The 27,550-nt window shown below is 40.8% G+C and overlaps 1 protein-coding gene across 15 annotated transcripts in view; it reads left to right on the forward strand.

The window, feature by feature from the left end:
* Positions 1-27,550, forward strand: part of RGS6 (regulator of G protein signaling 6) — a 673,554-nt gene that overhangs the window by 447,837 nt on the left and 198,167 nt on the right. For all 15 annotated transcript variants that reach the window (XM_049898647.1, XM_049898644.1, XM_049898660.1 and 12 more), the window contains one exon: positions 19,209-19,308. In XM_049898647.1, the coding sequence (XP_049754604.1) occupies positions 19,209-19,308 (100 nt within the window). The remainder of the gene's footprint in view (positions 1-19,208; positions 19,309-27,550) is intronic.

The raw sequence follows: 27,550 nt of genomic DNA on the forward strand, positions 1-27,550 counted from the left end.
TTTCTTCACTTTGAAAGCCAGCAGAGTTCCATCTTTCTGACCTTCTTTCCATTGTCTCACCTGTATCTGACTACAGCCAGGTAAAGTCCTCTGCTTTTAAGGATTTGTGTGATTAAGTTGGGCCCACCTGGATGATCAAGAATAATCACCTATCTCTAGTCCTTAACTTTAATCACATCTACAAAGTTCCTTTTTCACGTAAGGTAACATATTCACGATTCCAGGGATTAGGACATGGACATCATTGGGGGCCGTTTTTTTGCCTACCACATTGTATATAAACTTTTAGGCATATGATGTGGCCCCGTCTTCTATGTCTTCTTCCATTCAGCTAAAACCATAAGGTGGAGGCCTTCCCAGGAGCTGCCCTGGGCAGCTGGTGTAGTGATCCAGGGAGCCAGCTCTGAAGTAAGACTGCCTAAATTTGATACCAGTAATCTCATTTATTTAACAGCCTCATTTGTCCTTAGACAGTTTACCCTCCTGAAGTATCAGTGTGTTTATCTGTAAAGGGGGAGATGTTTCCCAACAGGAAGCAGATGGCACATTCAAATTAGGGTAATTTGAGGAGATTACAATAAAGGGATTTTAGGTCCTCTGACATTGCCAGAGTGTTTCACAGATCAGTGTCTATTGTCCTCATTTGCATTGTAGCTGGCCTTCTGCAGCCAGAGATTCTTTATTTCCTGGCCTGATCAAAGGACCCAGTCCACTCAGTTTTCAAAGCAAGCAACAGATTCTTATACAAGAAAGATGGTTCCTTCCAAGATATGGCTATTACAGTGAAGCTCAAGGGAAGGCCATTTTCCTTAAAGTATCATCAACAAGCCATTTGTTCACTAGCCTAGAATGTCGTTCTTGCCTGAATTCTCTTCAATTAAATAGGAACAGATGTTTTTCCATAGAAGTAATCTATGGAACACTACATAAAAAAAAAGTTGCTGTCAAGTCTATTCCGATTCATAGCAACCCTATACGACAGAGTAGAACTGCCTCATAGCGTTTCCAAGGAGCAGCTGGTAGATTCCAACTGCCTACTTTTTGGTTAGCAGCCAAACTCTTAACCACTTTGCCTCTAGGGCTCCACTGTACTACATAAAACCCAAAAAAACCCAAATCCGTTGCCATTGAGTTGATTCCAACTCATAGGAACTGTATAGGACAGAGTAGAACTGCCCCATAGAGTTTCCAAGGAGCACCTGGTGGATTTGAACTGCTGACCTTTTGGTTAGCAGCCATAGCTCTTAACCACTACGCTACCAGGGTCATATTAAAACCATAGAAATAAGCCTTTGTTGGATTAAATAATGTTGCTTTGTCCTTCTGCCCTGCCCATGAATATCAGGCACAGTACACTAGGGAGCTGGCTCCTAGCTCAGCTGGTGGTTCAGTACCTGTGGAGCTCTTCCTTGAACATTGTTGTTAGGGTTCATGGAATGTTAATTCTTCTGTTTATGGAACCCATCCCCAAAGCAGAAAGATCTTAAAAACATAATCACCAAATATACTTTAAATTGTAGACATTATCCCTAAGGCCCTAATATATTAAAAGTCCCACTCAGTGCTGGAGCAATGTTCTTTAAATATAGCACTTTGTCATTCATTTATTGATGCATTAGTTTGACTATTCATTTAGTCAAGAAATATTTATTGAGCACCTACTATGAGAATTCAATGGAGTGAAACAGTCTAAATGAAGATGCAGGTGAAATAAAGTGATAATTGATATAGAGAAAAGGTGTTCTTGTTGTGTGCCATCAAGTTCATTCCGACTCATACTGACCCTAGGCTGTAATCTTTACAGGAGTGGATCACCAGATCTTTTCTTCCTTGGAATGGCTAGTAGTTTTGAACCACAAACCATCCAGTTAACAGCTGGGTGCTTAACCATTGCACCACCAGGGTTCCTCAGAGAAAAAATAGAGCTTATAACAGGGCAAGCACTGAGAAGCCATTGACAAATTAAGGTAGGGAGTTAAATAATCAGATTTTCCCTTTAAGGATGTCACACAGGCTGCAGTATAGCAAAGAGATTAGAGAGGAGTCAGGGCCTATCAAACCATCCTTTATGGATGTTCTTTAATACAGGCTTTTTGTAGAAAACACTGTTATTTGGTTAACCCAACCCATTTACATTCTTCTCTTCCCATGTTTTCATGTGATGTAGATGCTGACAAGTTAAATATTCTCTTCTCAGACTCCCTTTCAGCTAGATATAGCCATATGAACCCTGTTTTGGCCAAGGAAACTTGAGCAGAGATCTTTTGGGGGTCTTCTGGGATGCAATATGCTTTTTCTGATAAAGGGAACAAGCACAGTGGTGCCAACATGTACCCCTTCTTCCCACCTTTAACATAGAAGTGATGCCTATACCTGAAGCAGCCATCTGACAAACATGAGGGAAAGGCCAAGATGGTGGCTGTCACAGAATTGAGAATATCAGCAGCTACCCACCTCTAGACTTCTTATGTGGTAATAATAGCCTGCTGGCAGTGGACTGGTTAAGTGCTCGGCTGCTAACCAAAAGGTCAGCAGTTTGAACCTTCCAGCTGCTCCACAGAAGACACATGTGGCAGTCTACTCCCGTAAAGATTACAGCTTTGAAAACCCTATGCAGCAGTTTTATTCTGTCCTACAGGGTCCCTATGAATCAGACAATAATGAGTTTATGTTTAGAAATTGGATTTTTTGTTACTTCCTACTAAATGCATTCTAGGCTTATATATATATATATACGTATTGTCATGGATAGAATTATGTCCCCCCAAAATATCTGTCAACTTGACTAGGTCATGATTCCCAGTATTATATGATTGTACCATTTTGTCATCTGATGTGATTTCCCTATGTGTTGTGAATCCTATCACTATGATGTTAATGAGATTAGCGGCAGTTATATCGATGAGATTTACAAGATTAGTGTCTTCAGCCAATCTTTTTTGAGATATAAAAGAGAGAAGTGAGAAGAGAGACATGGGAACCTGATACATCCAAGAAAGCAGCACTGGGAGCAGAGTGTGTTCTTTGCACCTGGGGTTCCTGCATGGAGAAGCTCCAAGACCAGGGGAAGATTGATAACAATGACCTTCACCTAGAACTGACAGAAAGAGAAAGCTTTCCCCTAGAACTGACACCCTGAATTCAGACTTCTAGCCTCCTAAACTGTGAGAGAATAAATTTCGCTTTCTTAAAGCCATCCACTTGTGGTATTTCTGTTACAGCTGCACTAGATGACTAAGACATATATACACACAAATATATATATATATATATAAAACCAAACCAAACCCACTGCCACTGAGTTGATTCCAACACATAGTGACCCTAGAGGACAAAGTAGAACTGCCCCATAGAGTTTCCAAGGAAGGCCTCATGGATTCAAACTGCCAATGTTTTGGTCAGCAGCCATAGCTCTTAATCTCTATACCACCAAGATTTCTGTATATATGTGTGTGTGTGTTTGTGTGCCAGTGTGTGCGCGTGTGTGTGTAGATATATATATATATTTGTAGTTAAGGAACACTGGTAGCAATGGGATTGAATTATGTCCCCCCAAAAGATATGCTTTTCAGTCTTAACCCCTGGTACCTATGAATGTGATCTTATTTGGAAACAGGGTCTTTGAAGATGTTACTAGTTAACATGAGGTCATACTGGAGTAGGTCGGGCCCTAATCCAATAGGGTGATGTCCTTATACAAAGAAAAGAACAGGCACATCGACAGGCACACAGAAGACAGCCATTGACAATGGAGGCAGAGATTTGGAGTGATGCAGCTACAAGCCAAGGAACATCAAGGATCGCTGGCAAACACCAGAAGCTAGGAGAAAGGCATAGAACAGATTCTTCCTCAGACTCCTCAAAAGGAATCAACATGGCTGACACCCTTACTTCAGACTGCTAGCCTTCAGAACTGTAAGGCAATAAATTTCTTTTCTTGTAAGCCACCCATTTCATGGTACTTTTTACCACAGCCCTGGGGAAAAGAGGGAGAAAGTCTTGATGATGCCCTTCCACAGGCCTTCTGAAGTGGTATTCCTTAGTGTTTCACCTTCTAGCCTCTTTCGAGCCCATACTGTTGCCAATATACCCGTCAATATGTGTCTCATTCCCTGGATCTTCCTGAAATGTAGTAGTCCATGATGAAGGGGGACAGACTCCCATCTTTTTGTAACTGTAGAAACTTAAACAGTACCTCGCACTTTGTAGGTGCTCTATAAAATTGAGAATGGCGGTTTGTTTTGTTTTTAAAAATGAAAAGGAAAAATGGCACATATGGGGCAGAGCATGCTTAGTGAAGCATGCACATTTTGGAATAAAAAAGATGATTATCATTTGCCAGCTCTGATTCCTCCTGCCTTCAGGCTGATAAGATGGGGTCTAAGGAGTCATTTTCACTCATTCTCAGACACTCAAACAGAAGAAGTCTTTAATGAAAAGCAGTTGCTGAAGTGACAGGCATTAGTAGCTAGGGTAGGCAACTGATTGCAAAGTCAAAATGAAATGCTTTAGTAAAGAAGACCTTCATGCCTGAGGCCCTCTCCGCCTTCTTCTCTATGCAAGCTGTGCTGGAATTTTTTTTTAACTAATCAGAACATAGTTTACCTATACTTGCAATTTTTGGAGGTGCTAAATAAATTAGTTTAGTGGATAATTAATTAACATAGACAAAACTAACATTGGCCCTGGGTTATTTCTGTCAGGAGTGCCACTGGTACAAGGCAGAGATGGACAGGCATGGGGGCTGATCAAGAGTGAACAGTGTCAGGAAGTATTCAGATTATGTCTCTGTTTGGCTTCTGATGCCATTTGTCCAAAATAGTTTCTAGGAACATCATAAACTCCTGGGTCCTGCCCAACACCCTTCCCCAACCTTGTACCTCTGAGTACAGGGAAGTGGTCTGCATGTATCCACATTGGGAGATATACAACATGGAGAATAGAAGGCCTGGTTACCTGTCCAGCTCTTTCCTCTCAGACACAGCTTTGCATTTGTCAAGTCAGTGCAGCCTCATATTTTAGAAATAAAAGGGCCTTAGCAACCAGGCCTATCATAGTAGAAATGAGGGAAGTGAAGACCAGAGAGGTTAAGCAACTTGTCCAAGGTCAACACAGTGAGTTGGTGAAGCTGAGATTAGCTGGCCTCTTGGGCCCTGGTCCACTGCTCTTCCCACTGCAGCTTCAGTTTGTAAAGAGAGGATTGCTTCTCCTCACGCTTCTCTCACAACCCATTGGCTATTTCCATGAATTATGTCTACTGTCTCAGAATATTTCTCATTTAAAAGAAAACCCATCCTATGGTGTAACAGTTTCCATTTTTCTGCTGTTTAGAAGAATTTTACCTGTGTGTCTCGGCTGAGTTTTGAGCTCCTCCGAGAAGGGTGTCCTGATTGCTATGACCCATCCAGGCAGAACAAGCTGAGCTGGCCATGTGGTTTCTCTGCATGGCTTGGCTGTCAGATAAGGGCCACCTGCTTATTGATTAGCACAGTGAAACTTCGATCAAAAGATGCTCCCTAATGACACAGAACTTCATACTAAAGGACACAAGGGAATTGATTTTGCTTTTCTTCAGGAACAAAAGGTGTCAGAAGTTAGCTGAAACTGAACAGTCAAGAAAACATAGGTATATACCTTCCTACCTTCCCTTCCCTGAGCCAGGAGCTGTGATGTACCAGCAGAAGATAAATCCAACAAAGGCCCCGAGACAAAGAGAGAGAACCCTGGAGCGGCAAGACATCAGCAACCATTGAGCAGAAATAAATCCTCTGGCAGTTGATAATCTGATTATCCAGAGCAATTTTCTCTGCTCCCTTAGGACCGCACTAGACCTTCTCTTCAGCGAAAACTGTATTAAGTGCCTTGTAGCTGAAGAGCATGTTGCCAGGCACTGGTTGAGGATGCAGGGATGAATCTTAGTTTCCTTGTCTATGAAATGGAATATAATAACCTACCTCCTGTGAGAATTAAATGAGTTAATACAGGTAAAGCTCTTAGGGCAGAGCCTGGCACAGAGTTGTTAAGCACTCAACAAATGCTAGCCCAAAAAAAGGAAGTGAAAACCCAGGTGTAATCCCTGCCTGCAAAAGGGTTTGAATCTAAGGAGGAAGATAAGAAGCTCTGTTCCTTACTCATAATTAACTGCTGTTGTTAGCTGCTGTCTAGTCGGTCTCTGACTCATGGAGATCCCCTGTGCAACGGAATGAAATGCTACCTGGTCCTGTGGATCCTCAAGAGCAGTTGTGGATCAAACCATTATGATCCACAGGGTTGTCGCTGGCTGTGTTTCAGACATAGATCACCAGGCCTTTCTTTCTAATCTGTCTTAGTCTAGAAGCTCTGCTGAAACCTGTTCAGCCACCGTAGCAACATGCAAGGCTCCACCGAAAGACAGGTGATCACTGCACACGAGATGCACTGGCCACGAATCAGACCTGGGTCTCCTGCATGGAAGGGAAGAATTCTACCCCTGAATCCCCAGTGTCCCCAAAATTAACTATTAAGTCCATATTTTCAAAAGTAAAATAAATTAAACTCTTTGTCTTGCAAGTTAGAAATGAGTTGAAAATACTAGAGGTGGAAAAGTTAACAAAGATTGGAGTTCACCAGGCAGCACTGGAGACTAAAAGATTTCTTTGGGTGCTGCGTGCAACTCAAGATTCACACGGTTATACAGAGTGAGGGGCCAACACCAGACTCTGCTAACCTTGGTGTGTGACACTGGAAGAAGTAAGATTCCCAGGGATCAACCAGGCTCTGGGCCACTCACTGGCATCATGCCTCTGTAATTACCGGATCTGCCCCCACTGCTGGGCCTAATAGTCACACAGCTCCAAGATGGGTAGTAGCCAAGTTTTTCTGAGTCTGAGAAATAGAAGATAAGCATTAGATTTGATAAACAGAGCTGGGACCATGGAGTCAGGAAAACTTGGCTAGGAATCCTGGCTTTGCCACTTAATAGGCTGTGTGACCGTGGACATATCACTTAATCTTTCTGAGCAATTTCAACATCTTTATTAAATAATCTTTCAGGCTGAGGAATAAATTAGATTAATTATCAAAATACCTACAGCAGTATCAAGTACATAATAGGTATTTTTAAAAAGATTATCATTATTTGTATAAGATCCTGGGAGCTCGAGTTGACGCCTTTGAATTGTGGTGTTGGCGAAGAATATTGAACATACCATGGACTGCCAAAAGAATGCACAAACCTGTCTTGGAAGAAGTGCGGCCAGAATGCTCCTTAGAGGCAAGATGGCGAGACTGCGTCTAACATACTTTGGACACGTTGTCAGGAGGGATCAGTCCCTGGAGAAGGACATCATGCTTGGCAGAGTACAGGGTCAGCGGAAAAGAGGAAGACCGTCAACGAGGTGGATTGACACAGTGGCTGCAACAATGAGCTCAACCATAGCAACGATTGTAAGGATGGCGCAGGACCGGGCAGTGTTCCGTTCTGTTGTGCATAGGGTCGCTATGAGTCGGAACTGACTCGACGGCACCTAACTTTCGTTGGGTCCGTACTCTCGACAATTCTCCAGAAGCCCTGATAAGGAATTTCAGAGAGCATTTTATTAGCTGTTGTTGCAGGGGACAGTGCTCCAGGATCATACTCATCTATTACAAATTTGTCAGACACAATGGAATGAGAATAGTCTACTCTCAGAATAGTATAGTGTCTAAGAGTTTAATAGTATAGTGTCTAAGAGTTTTAAAGTACATGGAAGATGGTGTACATGGACTTTCTGCATTCTTAAAAAGGATTGGGAGGACTTCTGGCCAACATGGCACCATAGACAGAAGTACCACGCTGTCCCTCCATAGCAAAGAGCCAAAAAGCTAAGTAAAACAGAGACAGACGTCATTCCTGGAACCTGAAGTGCCAAATGAAGAGATAAAGAACTCAGCCAAGTACCAAATGGAAAAAGAAACTGACAGAGGATGGGCAGCGAGGAGAGACACGGGCAGAGGGTCCCATCCACTAACACAGCACAGATCCGCCATCTGGGACTCCAGTTAAGGGATCCATAGACAGGGAGCAGGAAAAGCAGCTTCGGGGAACTCCCAGCAGGAGACAGAGCACCCCACCCGGCAACCAGCCATGCACACTTTCCCACCCTCCATTCTCTCCCTGCTGCTCTGCCTCCAAGCTTCCTGGCTGACTATGGTGGCTCAGCTGGCTGGGAAGTACAGCGTCCGTCCTGCTTGGATTCACCCCAGCCACATCAGAGATCAGCGGACAGGGAGTATGGGAAAGCAGCTTCACAAAGCTCCCAGCAGGAGACAGAGCACCCAGTAATGAGCAATATACGCTTTCCTAAACCCCCTTCTCCCCCTCCCCGCCCTGTTTCCCGCCAGCTGCAGTCTCTTGGCTGGGAGGCTACTGCTTTGGCCTCAGGCTGCTTGGATTCGCCCTGCCCAAACTGGCTGGGCCCCTGAGCTGGTACTGGTTCTTTCCAACTCTTTTGGTTTCTTCTGTACCTCCCACCACCTCTCCCTCCTTTTCTGGAACACCTGGCTCCGTGTGCCATCTTTGCTTCTTCTTGAAAGGCTGCAAAGCCACTCTCCACTGGGGAACCACTCCTCTGGCCTGTGACACCACACTGGTGGGATCCCTGGGGCTTTTTTTTTTTTTTTTTTCATGTTTTGATTTGTTCTGTTTTGTTTGTTTGTTTTCTTTTTGCAGTTTGGGAGCCCCTTCTAGCCAGGCTCCACTGCGTGGCGTAGGAGCCACTCCCCCTATCTACCTGGCCTCATTGGTGGGATCCCTGGGGGCATTTCTTTTTTTTTTTCTCATTTCTGTCTCTTTTTCCCTTTCTGTCTGTCTTCATTTCTCAGTTCTTGTCTCTCTATGCTTATCTTCTTTTTCTATCTCCTGAATACCTGGTGCTGTGTGACATCTGTACCCCCTGTAGGCAGGCTATACTGTGCAGCCTGGAAGCTACTTCCCCAGTCTTAGCAGCCCCACCAGTGGGACTCTGGAACTCCTGGGGGCTTTTCTTGTCTAAATTTTATCTAGTTATTTTTTTCTTTTTTCCATTTTTCCACTTCTCATCTCTCCACTCCAATTGCAAGCTCCCTCAGCACTCTTTTTCTCTCTCTCTCTTTGCTTGTTTGTTTTGACTCCTGTTTTTCTCTCCTCTCCCTCCTCTTTACCACACCCCTGTTTGTTCCACACATCACAATCTCCCCCCTCTTTCCTGCCTACCTGCACTGTGCACTGAACATCACACCCCCGAGCAGCACAGGCAAGGCCTACTGGAACCTGCCCGGAACTAATTCCTGGCCCACCCTGTCAGCCCTAGTACGTGCCACAAATGACCCATCCCAGCCCTTCCTCTTCAGCTGGACCTGCTCTGCTGCACCATGGCTGAATGACTGGCCCTACCCATTGGACAAAGAGGTAAAAAGTGTCATGACTACAGATGAGCAGACAACAAAGAATGCACAGCCTGCCTGCTCAGACATAACCAAATAAAACAAAAAAGCAGGACAAAACAAAAAAATCTACAATCAAGAAATGAAAATAACTACTGAATGTCCTGAAGACAGCAGACAATATCGAAACATATTTAAAAAAAAAAAAAAACAGGACAGGATGGGTCCAGTAGGCGTCCAAAATAAAACACCAGATAACTTTCCAGTAGAAGAAAAGGCACTAGAACTACCTGACAGGGAATTTAAATCTCTAATATTCAGAGCAATCCAAGAGTTGAAGCAAAAATCAGACAAAAATGAGGAAAAAATAGACAAATTTCTGGAAAAGGCAGACAAATTCATGGAAAATACAGATTTAAAAAATGGAACAATTCAGGAAGTATAGGAACAAAGTGCCAAAATAAATTCACAACTAGAAATCATACAAAAACAATAATTAGAAATCTAAAGGATAAACAACTAGATTTCAGAAAGGGACAGTGCCATAAAAGGACTGAGGAGCAGGTTTGAAACAATGGAAGACAGAATCAGTGAAATTGAAGACAAATGCTTGGGTACAACTCTGAGGAAAAATCAGAAAAAAGAACAAAGAAAACTGAAGAAACCCTGAAAATTATGTGGGATACAGTCAAAAGCAAAAATGTGTGAGTGATCAGAGTTACAGAACAGGGAGAGAAAGCGGAAACACAGAAAGGATCATTGAAGAATTGCTCACAGAAAACTTCTCTAATATCCTGAATGATGAAAAGCTGACCATCCAAGAAGCTCAATGAACCCCATATAGGATAGACACCAAAAGAAAAACACCAAGGCATATCATAATCACACTCACTAAAACCAAAGACGAAGAAAAAAATCTTGGGAGCAGCTTAAGAAAAACAAAACGTTGCATGTAGAGGAGAAACAATAAGACTAAAGTCTGATTATTCAGCAGAAACCATGCAGGCAAGAAGAAAAAAGTTGCCAACCAAGAATAATATCTCCTGCAAAACTTTCGTTCAAATATGATAGTGAAATTAGGACATTTCCAGATAAATAGAAATTAAAGGAATATGTAAAAACCAAACTTACAAGAATTATTAAAGGGAGTCCTTCAGTCTGAGAACTAACAACATCAGACCACAGCGAGAATCTAGGGTGCAAGATTGTACTAGCCAGATACCAGCGTAGGAAATGAACTCTCGAGGACTATCCAAAACCAAAACAATTGCAGCAGGGAACCGGAGAGATTAATCTGTAAATGACAATAATGTCAGAACAGTAAAAGAGGGAATAAATGGTATAGGTATAGAACTTTTTAATGGAGAGGAAAGCAAGGCAATACCAAGTAATAATAGACTACTTCAAACCTAGGAAGTTAAGGGTAAATTTCAGGGTAACCACAAAGAAAGTTAACAAACCTACTCATCAATATAAAGAAGAAAAACATAAAGTCTCAATAAAAACAAAATCTACAAAAACAAAAGAAATCCACAAACAAAAGAAGCTCAGCATGGGATATTATGCTGAGTGACATAAGTCAATCACAAAAGGACAAATATTGTTTGAAAACACTACTGTAAAAACTCATGAAAAGGTTTACATACAAAAAGAAACAATATTTGATGGTTACGAGGTGGGGAGTGGGGAATGGAAACACAAAAGATAAGCAGTAACTTTGGTAAAGGGTAAGACAGGACACAATACTGGGGAAGCCAGCACAACCTGTGCAAAGCAAGGCCATGGTAGCTCCGTAAACACAGCCAAAATCCCCGAGGGACCAGATTGCTGGGCTGAGGACTGTGAGGACCATGGTCTTAGGGAACATCTAGCTCAACTGGCATAACATAGTTCATAAAGAAAATGTTCTACATTCTACTTTGGTGAGTAGTGTCTGGGGTCTTAAAAGCCTGTGAGCAGCCATCTAGGATACTCCACTGGTCTCACCCCTTCAGGAGCAAGGAAGAATGAAGAAAACTAAAGGCACAAGGGAAAGATTAGTCCAAAGGACCAATGGACCTCATCTACCACAGCCTCCACCAGACCCAGTACAACCACATTGTGCCCAGCTACCACCACTGACTGCTCTGACAGGGATCACGATACAGGGTCCCAGATAGAGCTGGAGAAAAATGTAGAACAAAATTCTAACTCAAAAAGAAAGATCAGACTTGCTGTCCTGACAGAGACTGGAGAACCCTGAGAGTATGGCCCCCAGACACCTTTCAGCTCAGTAATGAGTCCACTCCTGAGGTTCACGCTTCAGCCAAAGATTGAACAGGCCCGTGGAACAAAACAAGACTAAAGGGGCGCACCAGCCCTGGGGCAAGGACTAGAAGGCAGGAGGGAACAGGAAAGCTGGTAATAGGGAACCCAGGGTTGAGAAGGGAGAGTGTTGACATGTCATGGGGTTGTTAACCAATGTCGTACAACAATGTGTGTACTAATTTTTTGATGAGAAACTAGTTTGTTCTGTAAACCTTCATCTAAAGTTCAATAAATAAAAAAATAAAAAGGATTGGATTTTAACATGCAGTAACTCTGTAGGGTTGCTATGAGTTGGAATTGACTTGACAGCAATGGGTTTGGTTTTTTAACTCTGAGAGTCATTGATTCTTGTTTGTGTGTGTATGATAATTGATAGGTAGGACTTTATTGTTGTCATATTGTGCTTTTTTTTTTTTTTGCAGTGCTGACATTTTCTTTTTTCCTCTTACTTTCCTGTGCTGAGTTCCTTTTTTTTGTGGATTTTTATTTTCTTTTGTTATTATACGTTTTGTGTTTACTGAAACTTTATATTTTTCTTCTTTTTTATTCTGATGAGTAGGTTTGTTAACTTTCTTTGCAGTTACCTTGAAATTTACCCTTATCTTCCTACGTTTGAAACAGCCTTTTAATTACTTATCACCTTAATTTCCTTTCATTTGAAAATCCTATACATATACTGTTTATTCCCTTTTATTGTTTGATGTTGTCATCATTTACACACTGACTTCTCTGTTTCCCTGTTTTAAGACTTTTAGCTTAGTTTTATTAGAGTTCTTTACCTAGGTTGGTATCTGGCTGTCGTGTGTCCTAGACTGCAGTTGTTGTCTGATGATGTTGGTTCTCTAACCAAAGGACTCCTTTTAATATTTTTTGTAAGTTTGGATTGGTCTTTACAAATTTCCTTAATTTCTGTTTATCTGGAAATGTCGTAATTTCACTATCATATTTGAGAGAATTTTGCAGGCTATATTATTTTTGGTTGACAGTTTTTTTTTTTTCTTTCAAGATTTTATATATGTCGTCCCATTGCCTTCTTGCCTGCTTAGTTTCTGCCAAGTAATCAGAGCTTAGTCTTATTTTTTCCCCTTTGTAAGTGACTTTTCGTTTTTCTTGAGCTGCTCTCAGGATTCTTTCTTTGTCTTTGGTTTTGGCAAGTGTGATTATATCTTGGTGACTTTCTTTTGCGGTTTATTCTATATGGCGTTTGCTGAGCATCTTGGATGGTCAACTTTTCATCTTTTATGATATTTGGGAAGTTTTCTGCTGGCAAATCTTCAACAACCTTCTCTGTGTTTTCCATTGTCTCCCCTTGTTCTGTAACTCCAATCATGCATAAATTTTTGTTCTTGATTGTGTCCCACATAATTCTTAGGTTTTCTTCATGTTTCTTCATTCTTTTCTCTGATTTTTCCTTAAGCAAAGGGGCATCCATGGATTTGTCTTCAATCTCGCTGATTCCCTCCTCCATTGTTTCAAATTTGCTCCTAAACCTTCTATTGAGCTCTCTACTTCTGAATGAGCTGTCCATTTCCAGTTGCTGTTTTTGTATGATTTCAAACTGTTTATTTATTTTGACTTTTTTTTTCTTGTATTATTTTCCTGAATTCTACTGGCTTCGTCTGTTTCCTTGATTTTGGCTATGTTTTTGTTGGCTTTCTCTGTGTTTTCCATGATTTTGTCTGCATTTTCCTTGGTCTGTTTCCTAATCTCTTAGACAGCCATAAATGTTAGTCTTTTGAATTCCATATCAGTAAGTTCTGCTGCTTTTTCTTTTACCGGAAGGTCATCTGATTCTTTATTTTGGTCACTTGCTGGAGCTATCTTGTCCTGCTTAAATGCACCCCTTTCTCTCGCCTGGGGATGATGAGCATCTGCATGGGCAAAGAAAGCCTCTGAGCCTCGGGGACTGTGGAAGCAGCTGAAGGATGCTGATCATAGTCCTCCAAGCAGCGAGAATGCAAGGTGGAATGTCAGAGTCATTGATACTTTTTTTTTTTAGTATTATTATTTGTGTGTGTGTGTGTGCTTTAAGTGAAGGTTTACAGCTCAGGTTAGTTTCTCATAAAAAAATTTATACACACATTGTTATGTGACCTAGTTGCTCTCCGTATAATGTGACAGCACACTCCTCCTTTCCACCCTGTATTTCTTGTGTCCATTCAACCAGCTCCTGTCCCTTTCTGCCTTCTCATCTCGCCTCCAGACAAGAGCTGCCCATTTAGTCTCATATATATACTTGAGCTAAGAAGCACACCCTTTACAAGTATCATTTTATGGCTTATGTAGTTCAGTCTAATCTTTGTCTGAAAAGTTGGCTTTGGGAATGGTTTTAGTTTTGGGCTAACAGAGAGTCTGCGGGCCCTGTCTTCTGGGGTTCCTCCAGTCTCAGTCAGACCATTAAGTCTGGTATTTTTACTAGAATTTGAGTTCTGCACCCCATTTTTCTCCTGCTCCACCAGGGACTCTCTGTTGTGTTCCCTGTCTGGGCGGTCATTGGTGGTAGCCAGGCACCATTTAGTTCATCCAGTCTCAGGCTGATGGAGTCTCTGGTTTATGTGGTCCTTTCTTTCTCTTGGGCTCATATTTTCCTTGTGCCTTTGATTTTCTTCATTTTCCTTTGCTCCAGGTGGGTTGAGACCAACTGATGCATCTTAGATGGTCACTCATTAGGTTTTAAGACCCCAGACATCAATCACCAAAGTGGGATGCAGAACATTTTCTTAATAAACTTTGTTATGCCAGTTGACAGATGTCTTTTGAAACCATGGTCTCCAGACCCTCTACCCTGCTACTCTGTCCCTCAAAGTGTTTGGTTGTATTCAGGAAACTTTTTAGCTTTTGGTTTAGTCCAGTTGTGCTGACTTTCCCTGTGTCGTGTGTTCTCTGTCCCTTCACCTAAGATGATTCTCGTCTACTGTCTAGTTCGTGAATTTCCCTCTCCCTCCCTCCCTACCCTCTTAACTATCAAAGGATGTTTTCTTCTGTGTTTAAATCTTTTCTTGAGCTCTTATAATAGTGGTCTCATACAATATTTGTCCTTTTGCAACTGGCGAATTTCACTCAGCATAGTGCCTTACAGATTCATCCATGTTTTGAGATGTTTCGTGGATTCATCATTGTTCTTTATTGTTGCGTAGATTCCATTGCGTGAATATACCATAATTTGTTTATCCATTCATCCATTGAAGGGCATCTAGGTTGTTTCCATCTTTTTGCTATTGTAATCTGTGCTGCAGTGAACATGGGTGTTCGTATATGTATTCATACGAGGGCTCTTATTTCTCCAGGATATATTCCAAGGAGTGGGATTGCTGGATCATTTGATACTTCTATTTCTAGCTTTTTAAGAAAGTGCCAGCTAAATTTCCAAAGTGGTTGTGCCATTTTACAATTCCACCAGCAGCATATAAGTGTTCCAGTCTCTCCACAACCTCTCCAAAATATTTTGTATTTTTTGGATTAATGCCAGCCTTGTTGGGGTGAGATGGTATCTCATTGCAGTTTGATTTGCTTTTCTCTAATAGTTAATGATCATGATGAGCATTTCCTCATGTATCTGTTAGCTCCCTAAATTCTTCTCTGGTAAAGTGCCTTTTCATATCCTTTGCCCGTTTTCTAATTGGGTTATTTGTCTTTTTGTTGTTGAGGTTTTGCAGTATCTTGTAGATTTTAGAGATTAGATGCAGATCAGATTTGTCATAGCCAAACATTTTTTCCCAGTCTATAGGTTGTCTTTTTACTTGTTTGGTGAAGTCTTTGGATGAGCATAAGTGATTTTTAGGAGCTCCCATTTATCTAGTTTCTCTTCTGGTATTTGGACATAGTTAGTAATGTTTTGTGTTCTGTTTATACCATGTATTAGGGCTCCTAGCTTTGTCCCTATTTTTTTCTTCCTGGGTCTTTATTATTTTAGTTTTCATATTTAAGTCTTTGATCCATTTTGAGTTAGCTTTTGTGCATGGTTTGAGGTATGGGTCTTGTTTTGTTTTTTTTGCAGATGGGTATCCAGTTATGCCAGCGCCATTCGTTAAAGGTCATTGATTCTTATTGTCAGTTATTTGTTGTGGCTTTAACTATTGTTGATAAATGCATTTTTTTTCAGAGCCCTGTTATATCAGTCAGCTATATCCACAATATTGCTGCATAACAAACCACCCCAAACTCAGTGTCATACAACAATAAGCATTAGTTTCTCTCTCATGAGTCTGCAGGTCAGCTAAGGTTTGGCTGATCTAGGCTGACCTCACTCAAACTATGGTTTGGGTCCCATCAGCTCCAGATGTCTCTCATGCTTTTTAGAGAAGTAACTATCTGAGGCATGTTCTTTTTATAACAAAAGACAGGAGGGCAAGAGAGTAAGCAAAACCATGCAGATACATTGCAAGCCTCCGCTCAGACCACATTCAGTAACATCCCATTAGCCAGGCAAGTCACATGGTCATACCTAAAAGTCAGAGGGCAGATTCTTCCCACAGTGAGGCCATAGCTGGGGTCTGGATGTATATTAATACAGTGGAGAGTCTAAAGAATTGAGACCAATAATTCATTCTACTACCACCTGTGATGCTGTGAACTATTGCTGGTGTGCAATCCTTTTTCAGTTAAGAGGCTTGCCCTTTGTGATTTAGCTCTAACCCCTGATGGAGTGATATTCCTCTTGGGTCATTGTGGACCATTAGAAGATAGGTCTTCCTCCTTGGCAAATAAGTCCTTTTAGGATTCAGTGGGATGGTGAAGCAGCTAAACAGAGCAGAGGAGAAAAGAGTCATGAAGATTTCCTCTGCACTGCCAGTCCTTCGAATCTAGCCCACATCAGCAGAGACTGGAAATCATTACCATTATGCCTAATCAGGGGCCTAACTGGTTTATTGAATTTAATTATTGACTTCCCTCCAACACTCAGTGATTTTCTGTCCATTCCGTTGAAAGCGTCAGTGTAACAGGTTTCTGGTTTCAAATAACACACTAGATCAAAAGCGTAGATTACGCTGTAAATTGACCATTTTCCTAGGAATAGTTCCCCTTGGCTATTGATAAGGAGTATTCAAATACTCTAAATTGTCAGGTTGAATTTATAAGACCCAAGGCAGGGCAGTAGCAGAGACTATTGACATTAATGGGAATTAATGTCATTCCGATACTGTCATTTTAACAGAATACAGGACTTCGGAGAATGACCTCTTTCCCTAGCATGAGGCACCCATCCACTGCTTGAGGGGCTGGGAGCTAAAGATTCTTTCTCACCATTAGTGCTTGTCAGAGAAACCCAGAAATATCCAAGGGAGAATGGTTTTTCTGCTTGGCTGGTTTTTCAAGAATCTTAATGGGAGGCAGAAAAGCTCAGGGATTAGGAGCATAAGCTCTGGAGTCTGCTGCCTGGGTTCAGCCTTGGCTCCACATCTAAGTAGCTGTGTGACCTTGTGAGGGTTGCTTAACCTCCTGTGGTAATCATTGATGCTGCTCACAGATGTTCAGTTCCTCTCCTCCTGACACCCAGAAATCTGAACTCCCTATCTCCTTTGTGGTTGAGTAGTATCATGTGACTAAGTCTGGCCAAAGAGTTATGAGCAAACATGTTATGTGTAACTTCTGGGCTGTAACATTTAAAACCCATGTATAAGACTCTCCAGAATTCTCTCATCCCTCTGGCACCAGCAACATTCAATATGGTGACTAATCCATCATCCTGGGGCCCAGAGTAACTACAATGAGCAGAGACCCCTGTTGATCTGCAGTAAACCTGTAACTTAGGAGAGAAAGAAAAATTTGTTGTGGTAAGTCATTGAGATTTGGGGGGTTATTTGTTACCACAACTTAACCCTGATACATTTAACTAAACCTTAATTTTTTTATCTGAAAAATGCAGATAATAGTGGTCTGTTTCTTACGAAGGAAGCTCTGGCGGCTCAGCAGTTAAGAGCTCGGCTGCTAACCAAAAGGTCGGCGGTTTGAATCCACCAGCCACTCCTTGGAAACCCTATAGGTCAGTTCTGTTCTGCCCTATAGGGGGTCACTATCAGTCAGAATCAACTTGACAGCAATGGGTTTTGTTTTGTTTTAATCTTACGAAGTAGTTATGAGGATTAAATAGGCTAACACATTTATAATACTTAGGATAGTGCCTAAACCCATTGGCATCACGTCAATTCCGACTCATAGCGACCCTATAGGACAGAGTAGAACTGCCTCATGGGTTTCCAAGGTGTAATCTTTATAGAAGTAGACTGCCACATCTTTTTTCCTTGGAGTGGCTGCTGGATTAGAACCACCAATCTTGCAGTCAGCAGTTAAGTGCTTGACCACTGCACGACCAGAGCTTCTTCAGAATAGTGTCTAACACATAATCAATTTTTAATATATTTTAGCTATTGGATATTATTATTGGTGATGATATGCCATATCCTAGTTTTTTCTCTAACAAGTTATCTATTTCTATTAATCAAATTGTTAGTCATGTGTCTTTGAGAAAATCACTTAGCCTCAGATTGCAATGCAAGTATATTAGAAGAGGTGATCTACAGCATTGAATTTCCAGCTTTAAAATTATCTGATTCTATCAAGGAAGCACTCAGAGAGTCTATCCAGGTTCTTCAAAGCTATTTCTATTGCTTAGGGGAACAGAATGTGTGATAATACAAAACATTCCCTTCTCCAAGCCCAGCCCTACAAAGGTCTACATTCTTATTAGAGATTTCTGTATCCTCTTCTTGAAACTTCTACCCAAGAAATTGTATCTGACTCACAAATCCTTAGCCATGAGTTTGGTTTCCTAGTCTAGGCATCTACATCTTCCTTAGTCCATCTCTTCTCCCTCTGTTCTGTTTTCAGTATATGCACATACTATCTTATTTTACCAAGCCTTGGCTCCAAGCCACTCCCCACCATCATCTTTCTCCTCATAGTGCAACCTTAAGAGGAGAGGATCCAGTGCTTGCTCCACTTTAATCCTGGCTCACGATGACCAAACTGTTGCCATCCCTTAGAGCCACTAAGACCCATTTTCTGGTTTCTCAAGATCAGGGTTTTTTATGTCCTGATTCATAGTCTTCTTTTTTTTTTTTTTACTCCCTCCTAACTCTGGCTTGGTCATTCTCTGGTCCCAGTGGCATCCCTGCCTATACTTCCTAATGCAGTATCTTAATATATTGGATTAAACCACGTGAAGTTGCCATTTTTCAGTCTGAATATGGCAATTTTATATGGTTCAACCTATACATAAACCCAATATGGAAAAAAGAGGAATTTTATCACATACATATTGAATTACATGTTGGAGCCCAACAAGAATCATATCTTTCCCCCTCCTTACCCTGTTGAACTGGAGAGTTGTTCTTGTAGAACTTGCCTTATGCTCTTTTATGTAACTCTCTGACCTTCCCACACCCAGCACCCAATTCATTACAAATATTGATACTGGGTTTATTGACTGACTAGACGGAGATTTGCCCTGATATCTATTACTGGCATTATTACTACTTTGTGGGAGACTATAATGCTTTTTATTCTTTAATCTCTTTCAGATTGAAGACATCATTACAAAGATGCAAGATGACAAGACAGGGGGTGTGCCCATCAGAACAGTCAAGAGCTTTCTCTCCAAAATCCCCAGTGTCGTCACAGGTAACTATTCTCTTTACAAGGTATTGATGGTAACAGAAAATGGCTATAGAAGAGTTGTATAGTCTAGAATGTGATCTGGGAAATGTCTAAGAATTTGTGAGCGTTCAGGATGATACATTCAGTGTTCTTCTGGAATGAAGTTGAGTCCTGAACATGATTTGTAAGAACTTACTCTTTGCCAGTCCTTAAGGATGGCCTTACTATGCAGCCCTTTTGTATTTAAATTAAGTCTGAGCCAGGGGCAGAAGTCATCAGCATGTAGATGGTATTTAAAGCCATGGAATTGCTGAGCTTACCAAGGGAGTGAGCATAGATAGAAAATGTAGTCCAAGTTCTAAAACCTGGGATACTCCAATATATAGGAGTCAGGGAGAGAAGAAATCAACAAAAAAAAAAAAAAAAAAAAAATTTTTTTTTTTTTTTTTTTGAAAAGGAATAGATGGAGAAGAGGAAGAAAATCAGGAGGATATGGTTTCTTAGAAGCCAAATATTCTAGAAAATGTTTCTAGGAAGAGCAGAATTATCTACTATGTCAAATGTCACTGGTAACCAAGTAAGTTAAGGACTCGAAAACTGACCAGTGAATTTAGCAACATCGAATTCATGGTTGACCCTAAGTGCACTTTCTGTGAAACTTTGGGGAGCAAAAAACCTTACTGGAGTGGGTTCAAGTGTGAATGGAAGGAAAGATAGTTGAGGCAGTGAGTATAATTAATCTTTGAAGGAGTTTTTTTGAAAAGGAATAAATGCAGTAGTATCTGGAAGCAAAAGGGGGTCAAAATGTGTATTATTTTAAGTGATATGAAAGTGACAGTATGCAGAGCGATGAGTGAAAAATGATACAGGAGAAAGAAAGAAAGTTCAAGGAGTGATATCCAAGAGTATGTAACAGGAGATGGAATCTAGTGCACAACTAGGTAGGTAGCTTTCACTAAAAGTATGTACAAATCATCCTTGGGAAGGGATTGGGCAGAATAGATGTAGAGGCACAAGTAAGTGAGGAGATGTGATGGGAGCTTAGAGAAGTTCTCTTCTAGTTATTTTTACTTTCTTAGTAAAATAGGAATCAAAGGGGGTGGAGATGTTGAAGGTTTGAGGAGAGATTAGAAGCTATGAAAATTGTCGAGACGACTGAACTAGGTAAATATAATTTTGATTGCTAGACAGAGATTATTTATAAATTTAAAAAAGAAAATTGTTTCTCCAGCGCATTTAGTTTCGATGGGTTTGGGCATGGATCAGGTGGAAAGCTGGACTTATTTAAGGCTGTAGTAACTCCCCAAATATGATAAATCTGAGAGGCAAAAGAGCAACTAAAATGGTGAACCATTAAATTTTAGCTGAATAAGGAAGGAAGTGGTGACACAGTAGTTAAGTGCTCAGCTTCTAACCAAAAGGTCAGCAGGTTCAAACCCAGCAGCTGCTCCACAGGAGAAAGATGTGGCAGTCTACTTCTGTAAAGATTACAGCCTTGGAAACCCTATGGAGCAGTTCTACTCTGTCCAAAAGGGCCACTATGAGTTGGCGATGGCAGTGGCTTTAAGAAAGGAAGTGAGAACAGAAGACAGGTGAAGGACAGTGGGATGGAGTGCTAACAATAAATTGTGGCTTCAGTGGCAAAGGATTTTTGAAGTTGGAGGCTAAAATGAGAGCACTGGAAATATAGGAGGTGGTGGTTGTGGAATATATTAAATTGAGATTATGGAGGGGTTAAAGTTATTGGTGGTGACAAGGTCTAGAGTATGACCATGCGAAAAAGTAGCTGAGATTGGATGGAGGGCAAGATCATGGAAGGAGAAGAGATCAAGGTGCAGAGAGACCATCATATTCAAAGGCTGAGCAATATAGACATTGAGGTCACTACTAGGGGAATATTATAGAGAGTGGTTCCTCTTCATGAAATGAGAGACAGAGGCCCAGGAATCGGTAGATGTCTTTCATAACAAGGAGTTGTAGATGGTTTAGCCTGATGTCATGGGAGTCAAAGCTGACTGTTTTTAGAGAAGAGAAAGAAAATGAAGTTAGTCTAGAAGAAGCCATAAGGAGTAAGGAGGTCACACACCCACTTCTAAGCACAGTGGTATGTAAGGCATGGGAGAGAAGATAGCCACCACTTATAAGGACTGCAAGGAAGCAGGGCCATCAGGGAAGAACAAGAAAATGGAATATCAACTAGAAGTGGAGGATGTAAAAGATATAAAAGATTTTACTAATGATTGACCATGAGTTCCAGATGGCGAGTGAAAGGATTTCAGGAAATGGTGAGTGTGTGATCTGGATAATAAATGTCCACCGTTTCTATGTGCCAGACACTAGAGTAGTCACAGGAGATATAAAGACTATTATATCTTTATAGAATACTAATTTGTATAACACATATATATTGCTATAATACTAATATTTCTTTATATAATATTTTATATGCTACTAATAATCTTTATAAAGACGATATAGATATAGATATGGATATAGATAGATATAGATATAGATTAGATATAGATATAGATATAGATATAGATATAGATATAGATATAGATATAGATATAGATATAGATATAGATATAGATATAGATATAGATATAGATATAGATATAGATATAGATATAGATATAGATATAGATATAGATATAGATATAGATATAGATATAGATATAGATATAGATATAGATATAGATATAGATATAGATATATAGGCTGCCCTATAAAAACCATCAATCTAGTGAGAAAAACAGACACAGGTAGATGAATAATTATATCAGCTATTTGCTATAATAGAAGTGGTTTTTGAGCTTAGAGTATAGAATGACGAACTTTGGGTATATCTAAAACAGTTCTCTGAGGAGGTATATAGGTTATCTATTGCTGCATAACAAATAGCCACAAACCATAATGATTTAAATGCTTTCTTCTTTCTCATAATCATGATTCCATGAATTGGCAGTCTGGGCAGTTCTTCTGATAGCCTCGTCTGGAATCGTTCATGAGGCCATAGTCATCTGATGGTTCAATTGAGGCTGCTGTTGTGGTTAGCTGCCACCAAGTTAGCCCCCAACTCGTGGAGACCCCATGCACAATAGAATCAGACTGCTGTGATCCATAGGGTTTTCACTGGCTGATTTTCAGAAGTAAGTCACCAAGCCTTTCTTCTTAGTCTGCTTAGCCTGGAAGCTCCACTGAATCCTGTTCAGCATCATAGCAGCATGCAGATGGGTGGTGGCTATACTTCAGGTGCATTGGTTGGGAATTGAACCTGGGTCTTCCACATGGAAGGCAAGAATTATTACCACTGAATCACTACTGCCCTCTCAGTTGGGGCTAGAGGGTCTAACATGGCCTCACTCATGCATTTGGTGGTGGTGCTCATTGTTAGCTGGGCCACAGTTGACTTCCATGGGGCCTCTTATCCTCCTCCATGTTAGAGTGGGCTTGTTCACAGTTGGTGTCAGGGTTTCAGTAGAGAAAGAGTGGAAACTGCAAAGTCTCTTAAGGCCTAGGCTCCAGAACTCATAGTGTCAAGCCCACCACATTCTGTTGTTCAGAGTAAATCACAAAGCCAGCCTAGACTGAAATCAACTCTGCCTCTTGGTGAGAGAAGTGGCAATGCTGCATAGACATAGAGAGGCATGATTCATTGGAGGCCATTATTATAATGTGCTACCACAGAAAGTAAATGTACACTTGGGCCTTAAACATGCATAGAAAATTTGGGAAAAGCATTCCAGGTGAAGAAAATAGAATTTTCATAGGCCTAAATGCATGAAAAGCAGATCAGATGTCAGTAAAAATGAACTTGCTTATGTGGTAGGAGTTTAAAACACATTTATGTGCATGTGTGTTCAGGGAGAGGAGCACATTAGCAGAACAGCCACAGGGGAAAATAAAAGAATATGAGACTTTGCCATAAGAACAGATTACAAAGGACTTTTGACTTGTAGACTTTATCCCAAAGGTAATGGGCTGCCATCAGAGGTTTTTAAATAGCGGGTGAATTACATCTGTGTGTTAGAAAGAATTCTGGCAAGAGGGTGGATGAAAAATCTGAGCAGTAGGAGAAGGAGAATATGAGACTAGCTAGGGACTCTCTAGATAAGGGAGGAGATACAAAAGGTCATATTAACAACGTCCACATCACCAACGGAAACTACGTATTTACATCTACACCTCATTTAATCCTCAAAAAACTCTAAGATTAGGAACTGTTGTTATTTCCATTTTACAATCAAGAAAACTACAAATTCAAGAGTTTAAGTAACTTCCCCAAGGTCACATAGCAAATAAGTGACAGGCATCTGCCTCTAGGACCCACTGTGAAAAGACAGGAGCAGTAGAATTCAAGACTTTTGAGGAAAAAGTAGAAGATAGGATTGATAAACCTTGATGACTGGATGTGTGGCATAGGTAACTCATTAAAAATGGGATGTTAGTATGATGGATTGAATTCATTCTTCTAAATTTTCTCTTCTGAAATCCCACAAAATTGGAGTAAAAAGAGTTTTAAAGAAGTATTTCCAAAGTACAAGGAGTCAAGAACTTTGAAAAGCCTGAAATTTTTTGGTACTTTGGTAACAAGTTAGCTTACCACAGTTTCATAGATGTTGGTAGAAAACATGAGACTCCTGGGTCAGAGACAAAGAATAGTTTATTACTTACAGCAATAGCAGTAGCCAGAGTATCGGTACTTTTTACACTAGTTCCCTGAGCTCCAATCCTGCAGGCAATGCTAAAGAGGACCATATGGTGCCTATATGTGCAGTGGGTTGCATTACAGGAGAGGAAAGCTGAGCTTAGGGAGACTGAATCTTTTATAATGGGTAATAATTATACCTGCCCTTTGCTCTCTTTCAAAGTTACATGCCACACATCCTTGAAGAAATAGTCCAGTACAAAAGGCAGTCAGTATCCTGCTTACAAGATGTGTAGATATGTGAGAAACTCATGAAGAACTGTGTCCCAGGATAGGAACAAGAGAGGAGATAACAGCAACAACAATGAGAAATTTGAAAAGCAAATTAATTAAAAGCCCTGAGATAACCTAACCATCACTTGTCAGTGGAAAAAGAAAGAAACAACCCTATATGATAGAATCCTCAAAAGGCTCAGAAACTAGTAGCATCTATAGAATGTTCTATGTAGTTAGAATGCATTTTGCCAATATACTCACCTTCTGGATTAACCACTGCATGGGTCAATTACTAGCTCATTGTCTCCTGCCCAGGTGTATTAGATCCCACACTCTGCCAGCACAGCTTAAGTTGATGTTAAGGTGTCCTCGAAGACCAGTCAGATGAATCTCATGCTCAACCTATTTAAGAGATCCAACACAGGACATTCAGCCAGCAACTCCTGTGACACAGGGGACAGTCAGCAAGTCAGCACTTGGAACAGAATCCTTGGTACACTAAAGTCCTTGCCAACCAACACACAAGGATTTTAGTCTACACAAAAGGTACTCTGCAGCCAAAGACTAAAACAAAGAATTCAGCTGTACTGATGTCGGATAGAGCCACAATTGTAGTCAACTCCACGAGCAGCATGTTCAGACCCATATCCAGAGTGCTAGCACCAACACACCAACACCAAGCTCATCACCTCCACCAACCTCCTGTAGAGAAAAACCCTGGAATGGTATTTCAGGAAATCATTATTCCTCTTCACCCTCCTAAAGTTGCTGGTAATCAATTGGAGAGCTACATGCAGAGGAAATCCAGATCACCAAGACCCAGGGTACCAATCTAAGCTGGAAATCCATTAATATTAGGCTGTTCACTATGTCAATGGAGGCTGTGTCTACACAGAAAGTAATCAGTCCACATTGCAGCCTTTCCTCACACACAGTGACCTCCATCAGACATTCCAACCATTAATGAAATAGCCAGTTCCTCATGAGAAACCAGCAGATACCTTTTCAATCATTTTAGGAGTTCTTATCACCACCACTGGAGCTTCTCCTCCACCAGAAAGAGCTGGAAGTAGCTGCTTCTCTTCTGTATTGAGATCCTTTTTCCATAGGTAAAATTAAAAGGTAAAGATTTAAAAAATGGAACTGATGACCATAATGAAACTGGTTTAACCAACACAGTGTCTCTATCTCTTGCATGGCTGGACATGAAACTGTCCACACCTACATGTGACCTACCACCTGGTCCCTTACCCAAGAAAAGACTCAAACAGCAAATGATTTCAATAGGAGAAGGCAAGATGATGGAGACAGCACTGATGATCAGAGAATTCTAATGCAAGCTGAGAAATATGAGTTTCCTCTTTAAGACTATTGATAAAGAATGTGTGAGGTGTGCCCCAGTGCATCCGAGACCCTGTCACTGTCAGAAGCTCAGGGAAGCTGCTTATCATCACTTTCTTAGCTGCCTGGTGAAAATCAAAGATGTGAATAACATTAGTCTGCGGGAAGTAGCCCTAAGATAGGAGTGTTCTGCTGGAAGACCCATCTCTGTGCTGTCCAGTTAACTACACTACACTAAGTTGAAAGTCTCACCAATTTATCCAAATTATCCCAAAGGTAAAAAAGGAGCAACTGTAAATAACCTAAACCAAATAAATAAATACACAGAAATATGGAGATATGTACATTTGTGATGGATCAAATCAGAAAGCCAGGTGTGAAGTTCCAAACTGAATGTTCTAGAGTATAAGGAGAAGGTACCAGAACAAAATGGATTTGCCAAAAGAAACAAAAAGTCAAAATGAAAATAAAAGGAAAAAATATGAACCCTAGGAAATATAGACTTTTAAAGAGAATTTGTGAGGGTAGAGATGAGGGAGAAGATACAGTTATTAGCAGAGCACAACACTGAAAATAAGTTTTCTGGAATTCAGAGATGACATCAAAGGGCACCCTGGCACTCACCGATGCAAAAAGATCAGAGTTGAATCGGCTTTTAGATGAGTCCCTTTCAAGCAGGCTTTGTGGTGCGTTTGTTTACAACCTTTCTAACATGTTGGTGCAGAGCAGTTGGAATCAGTGACCCAAGAGGTTGTAGGAATTTCTTGACCTTCTATTTCAGAAATTAACCTTATCTGGTGAGTTCCTGTAGAACACATAGAGAGCCTAGACTGAAAGCGCCTATTCGGACCATCTGTGCTGAAATGAAACCTCTTCCCATCATATTAGTCTCTTCTTTTTCTTCCTGACCTTCAAATGTCTGATCTAGCCTTTACAGCCAGGGCCAGTGCCCTGAAAGAGCTGTGATATTTCAAGTTTTAAATAGCTTTGGAGCACCAGTGCTTGCCATTTTTAAAAGAATGATTTCAAAATAAACTTGTCATACTGTTGTGCCTAGGTATATCAAAATTAAGATCCTTATTCTGAACAGTTTTGGAATCCAATATTCTGTAGCTGGTGTGATGATGCTAATTGTAAATATACACATCTCTAGGTTTTTGAAACCAAAACCAAACCCATTGCCATCCAGTCGATTCTGAGTCATACACATCTCTAAGCATTATTAAAAGACTCAAAAAGGGAGAAAATGCAGTTAAAAATACCTTAACTTCTGCCTTGGATATTAGTTGGAGAGTGATGCCTTTATCCATTATAGGGACTTGGGGAAGGAATAGGTTTGAGAGAGAAGAGACAAGATCAGTCTTAGTCATGTTGAAGTTGAGTAGTTTGAAGTGGCATTCTGGTGATGCTGTCCAGGTGGCAGTTGGAAGTAAAGGACTGAAGTTCTGAACATTCTATCAGGAGATATGGATTTATGAATCATCAGCACCTAAGTGGCAGGGGACTTCAGTGACACGACTGGGTACTACAATTTGTACATCTTCATCTATAAGCCATGAACTCTATCCCTACCTAGGCTTGAGATAACCTACTATTTCCCCCACACACATTTTCTGTGATTTTGAGTTTGAAGTTTCCCTGATGACATGTCAGGGAAATTAACTTCAACTCTCAGATCAGGAGCTCACAGGTGAATTCATAGGTGTGGCTGGGATGAAGAAAGTGGAGGAGTTCCTGTTGGTTCACCTGTGGGGTTGGGAAGGCCAAATCAGGGAGTAAATGTGCTAAGATAGATGGGTATATTTAGGGAAAAGAATCTCAAACACAAGAGATAGTTATTAGACAAAATTCCTCCCTCAAAAGTGAAAAATGAAGAGCTGTAGAGACTGATATTTAGCAAATAAATGACCTTCAGAGAATATAGCTGGAGAATTGGAGAGAGGAGAATAATGAGGGGAAGAAAGGAGAAGCCAAAATTAGACCAAAAGCCAAAGAGGTTCT

The sequence above is a fragment of the Elephas maximus genome, chromosome 10 (assembly GCF_024166365.1).
Source record: "Elephas maximus indicus isolate mEleMax1 chromosome 10, mEleMax1 primary haplotype, whole genome shotgun sequence".
NCBI classification, from domain to species: domain Eukaryota; kingdom Metazoa; phylum Chordata; class Mammalia; order Proboscidea; family Elephantidae; genus Elephas; species Elephas maximus.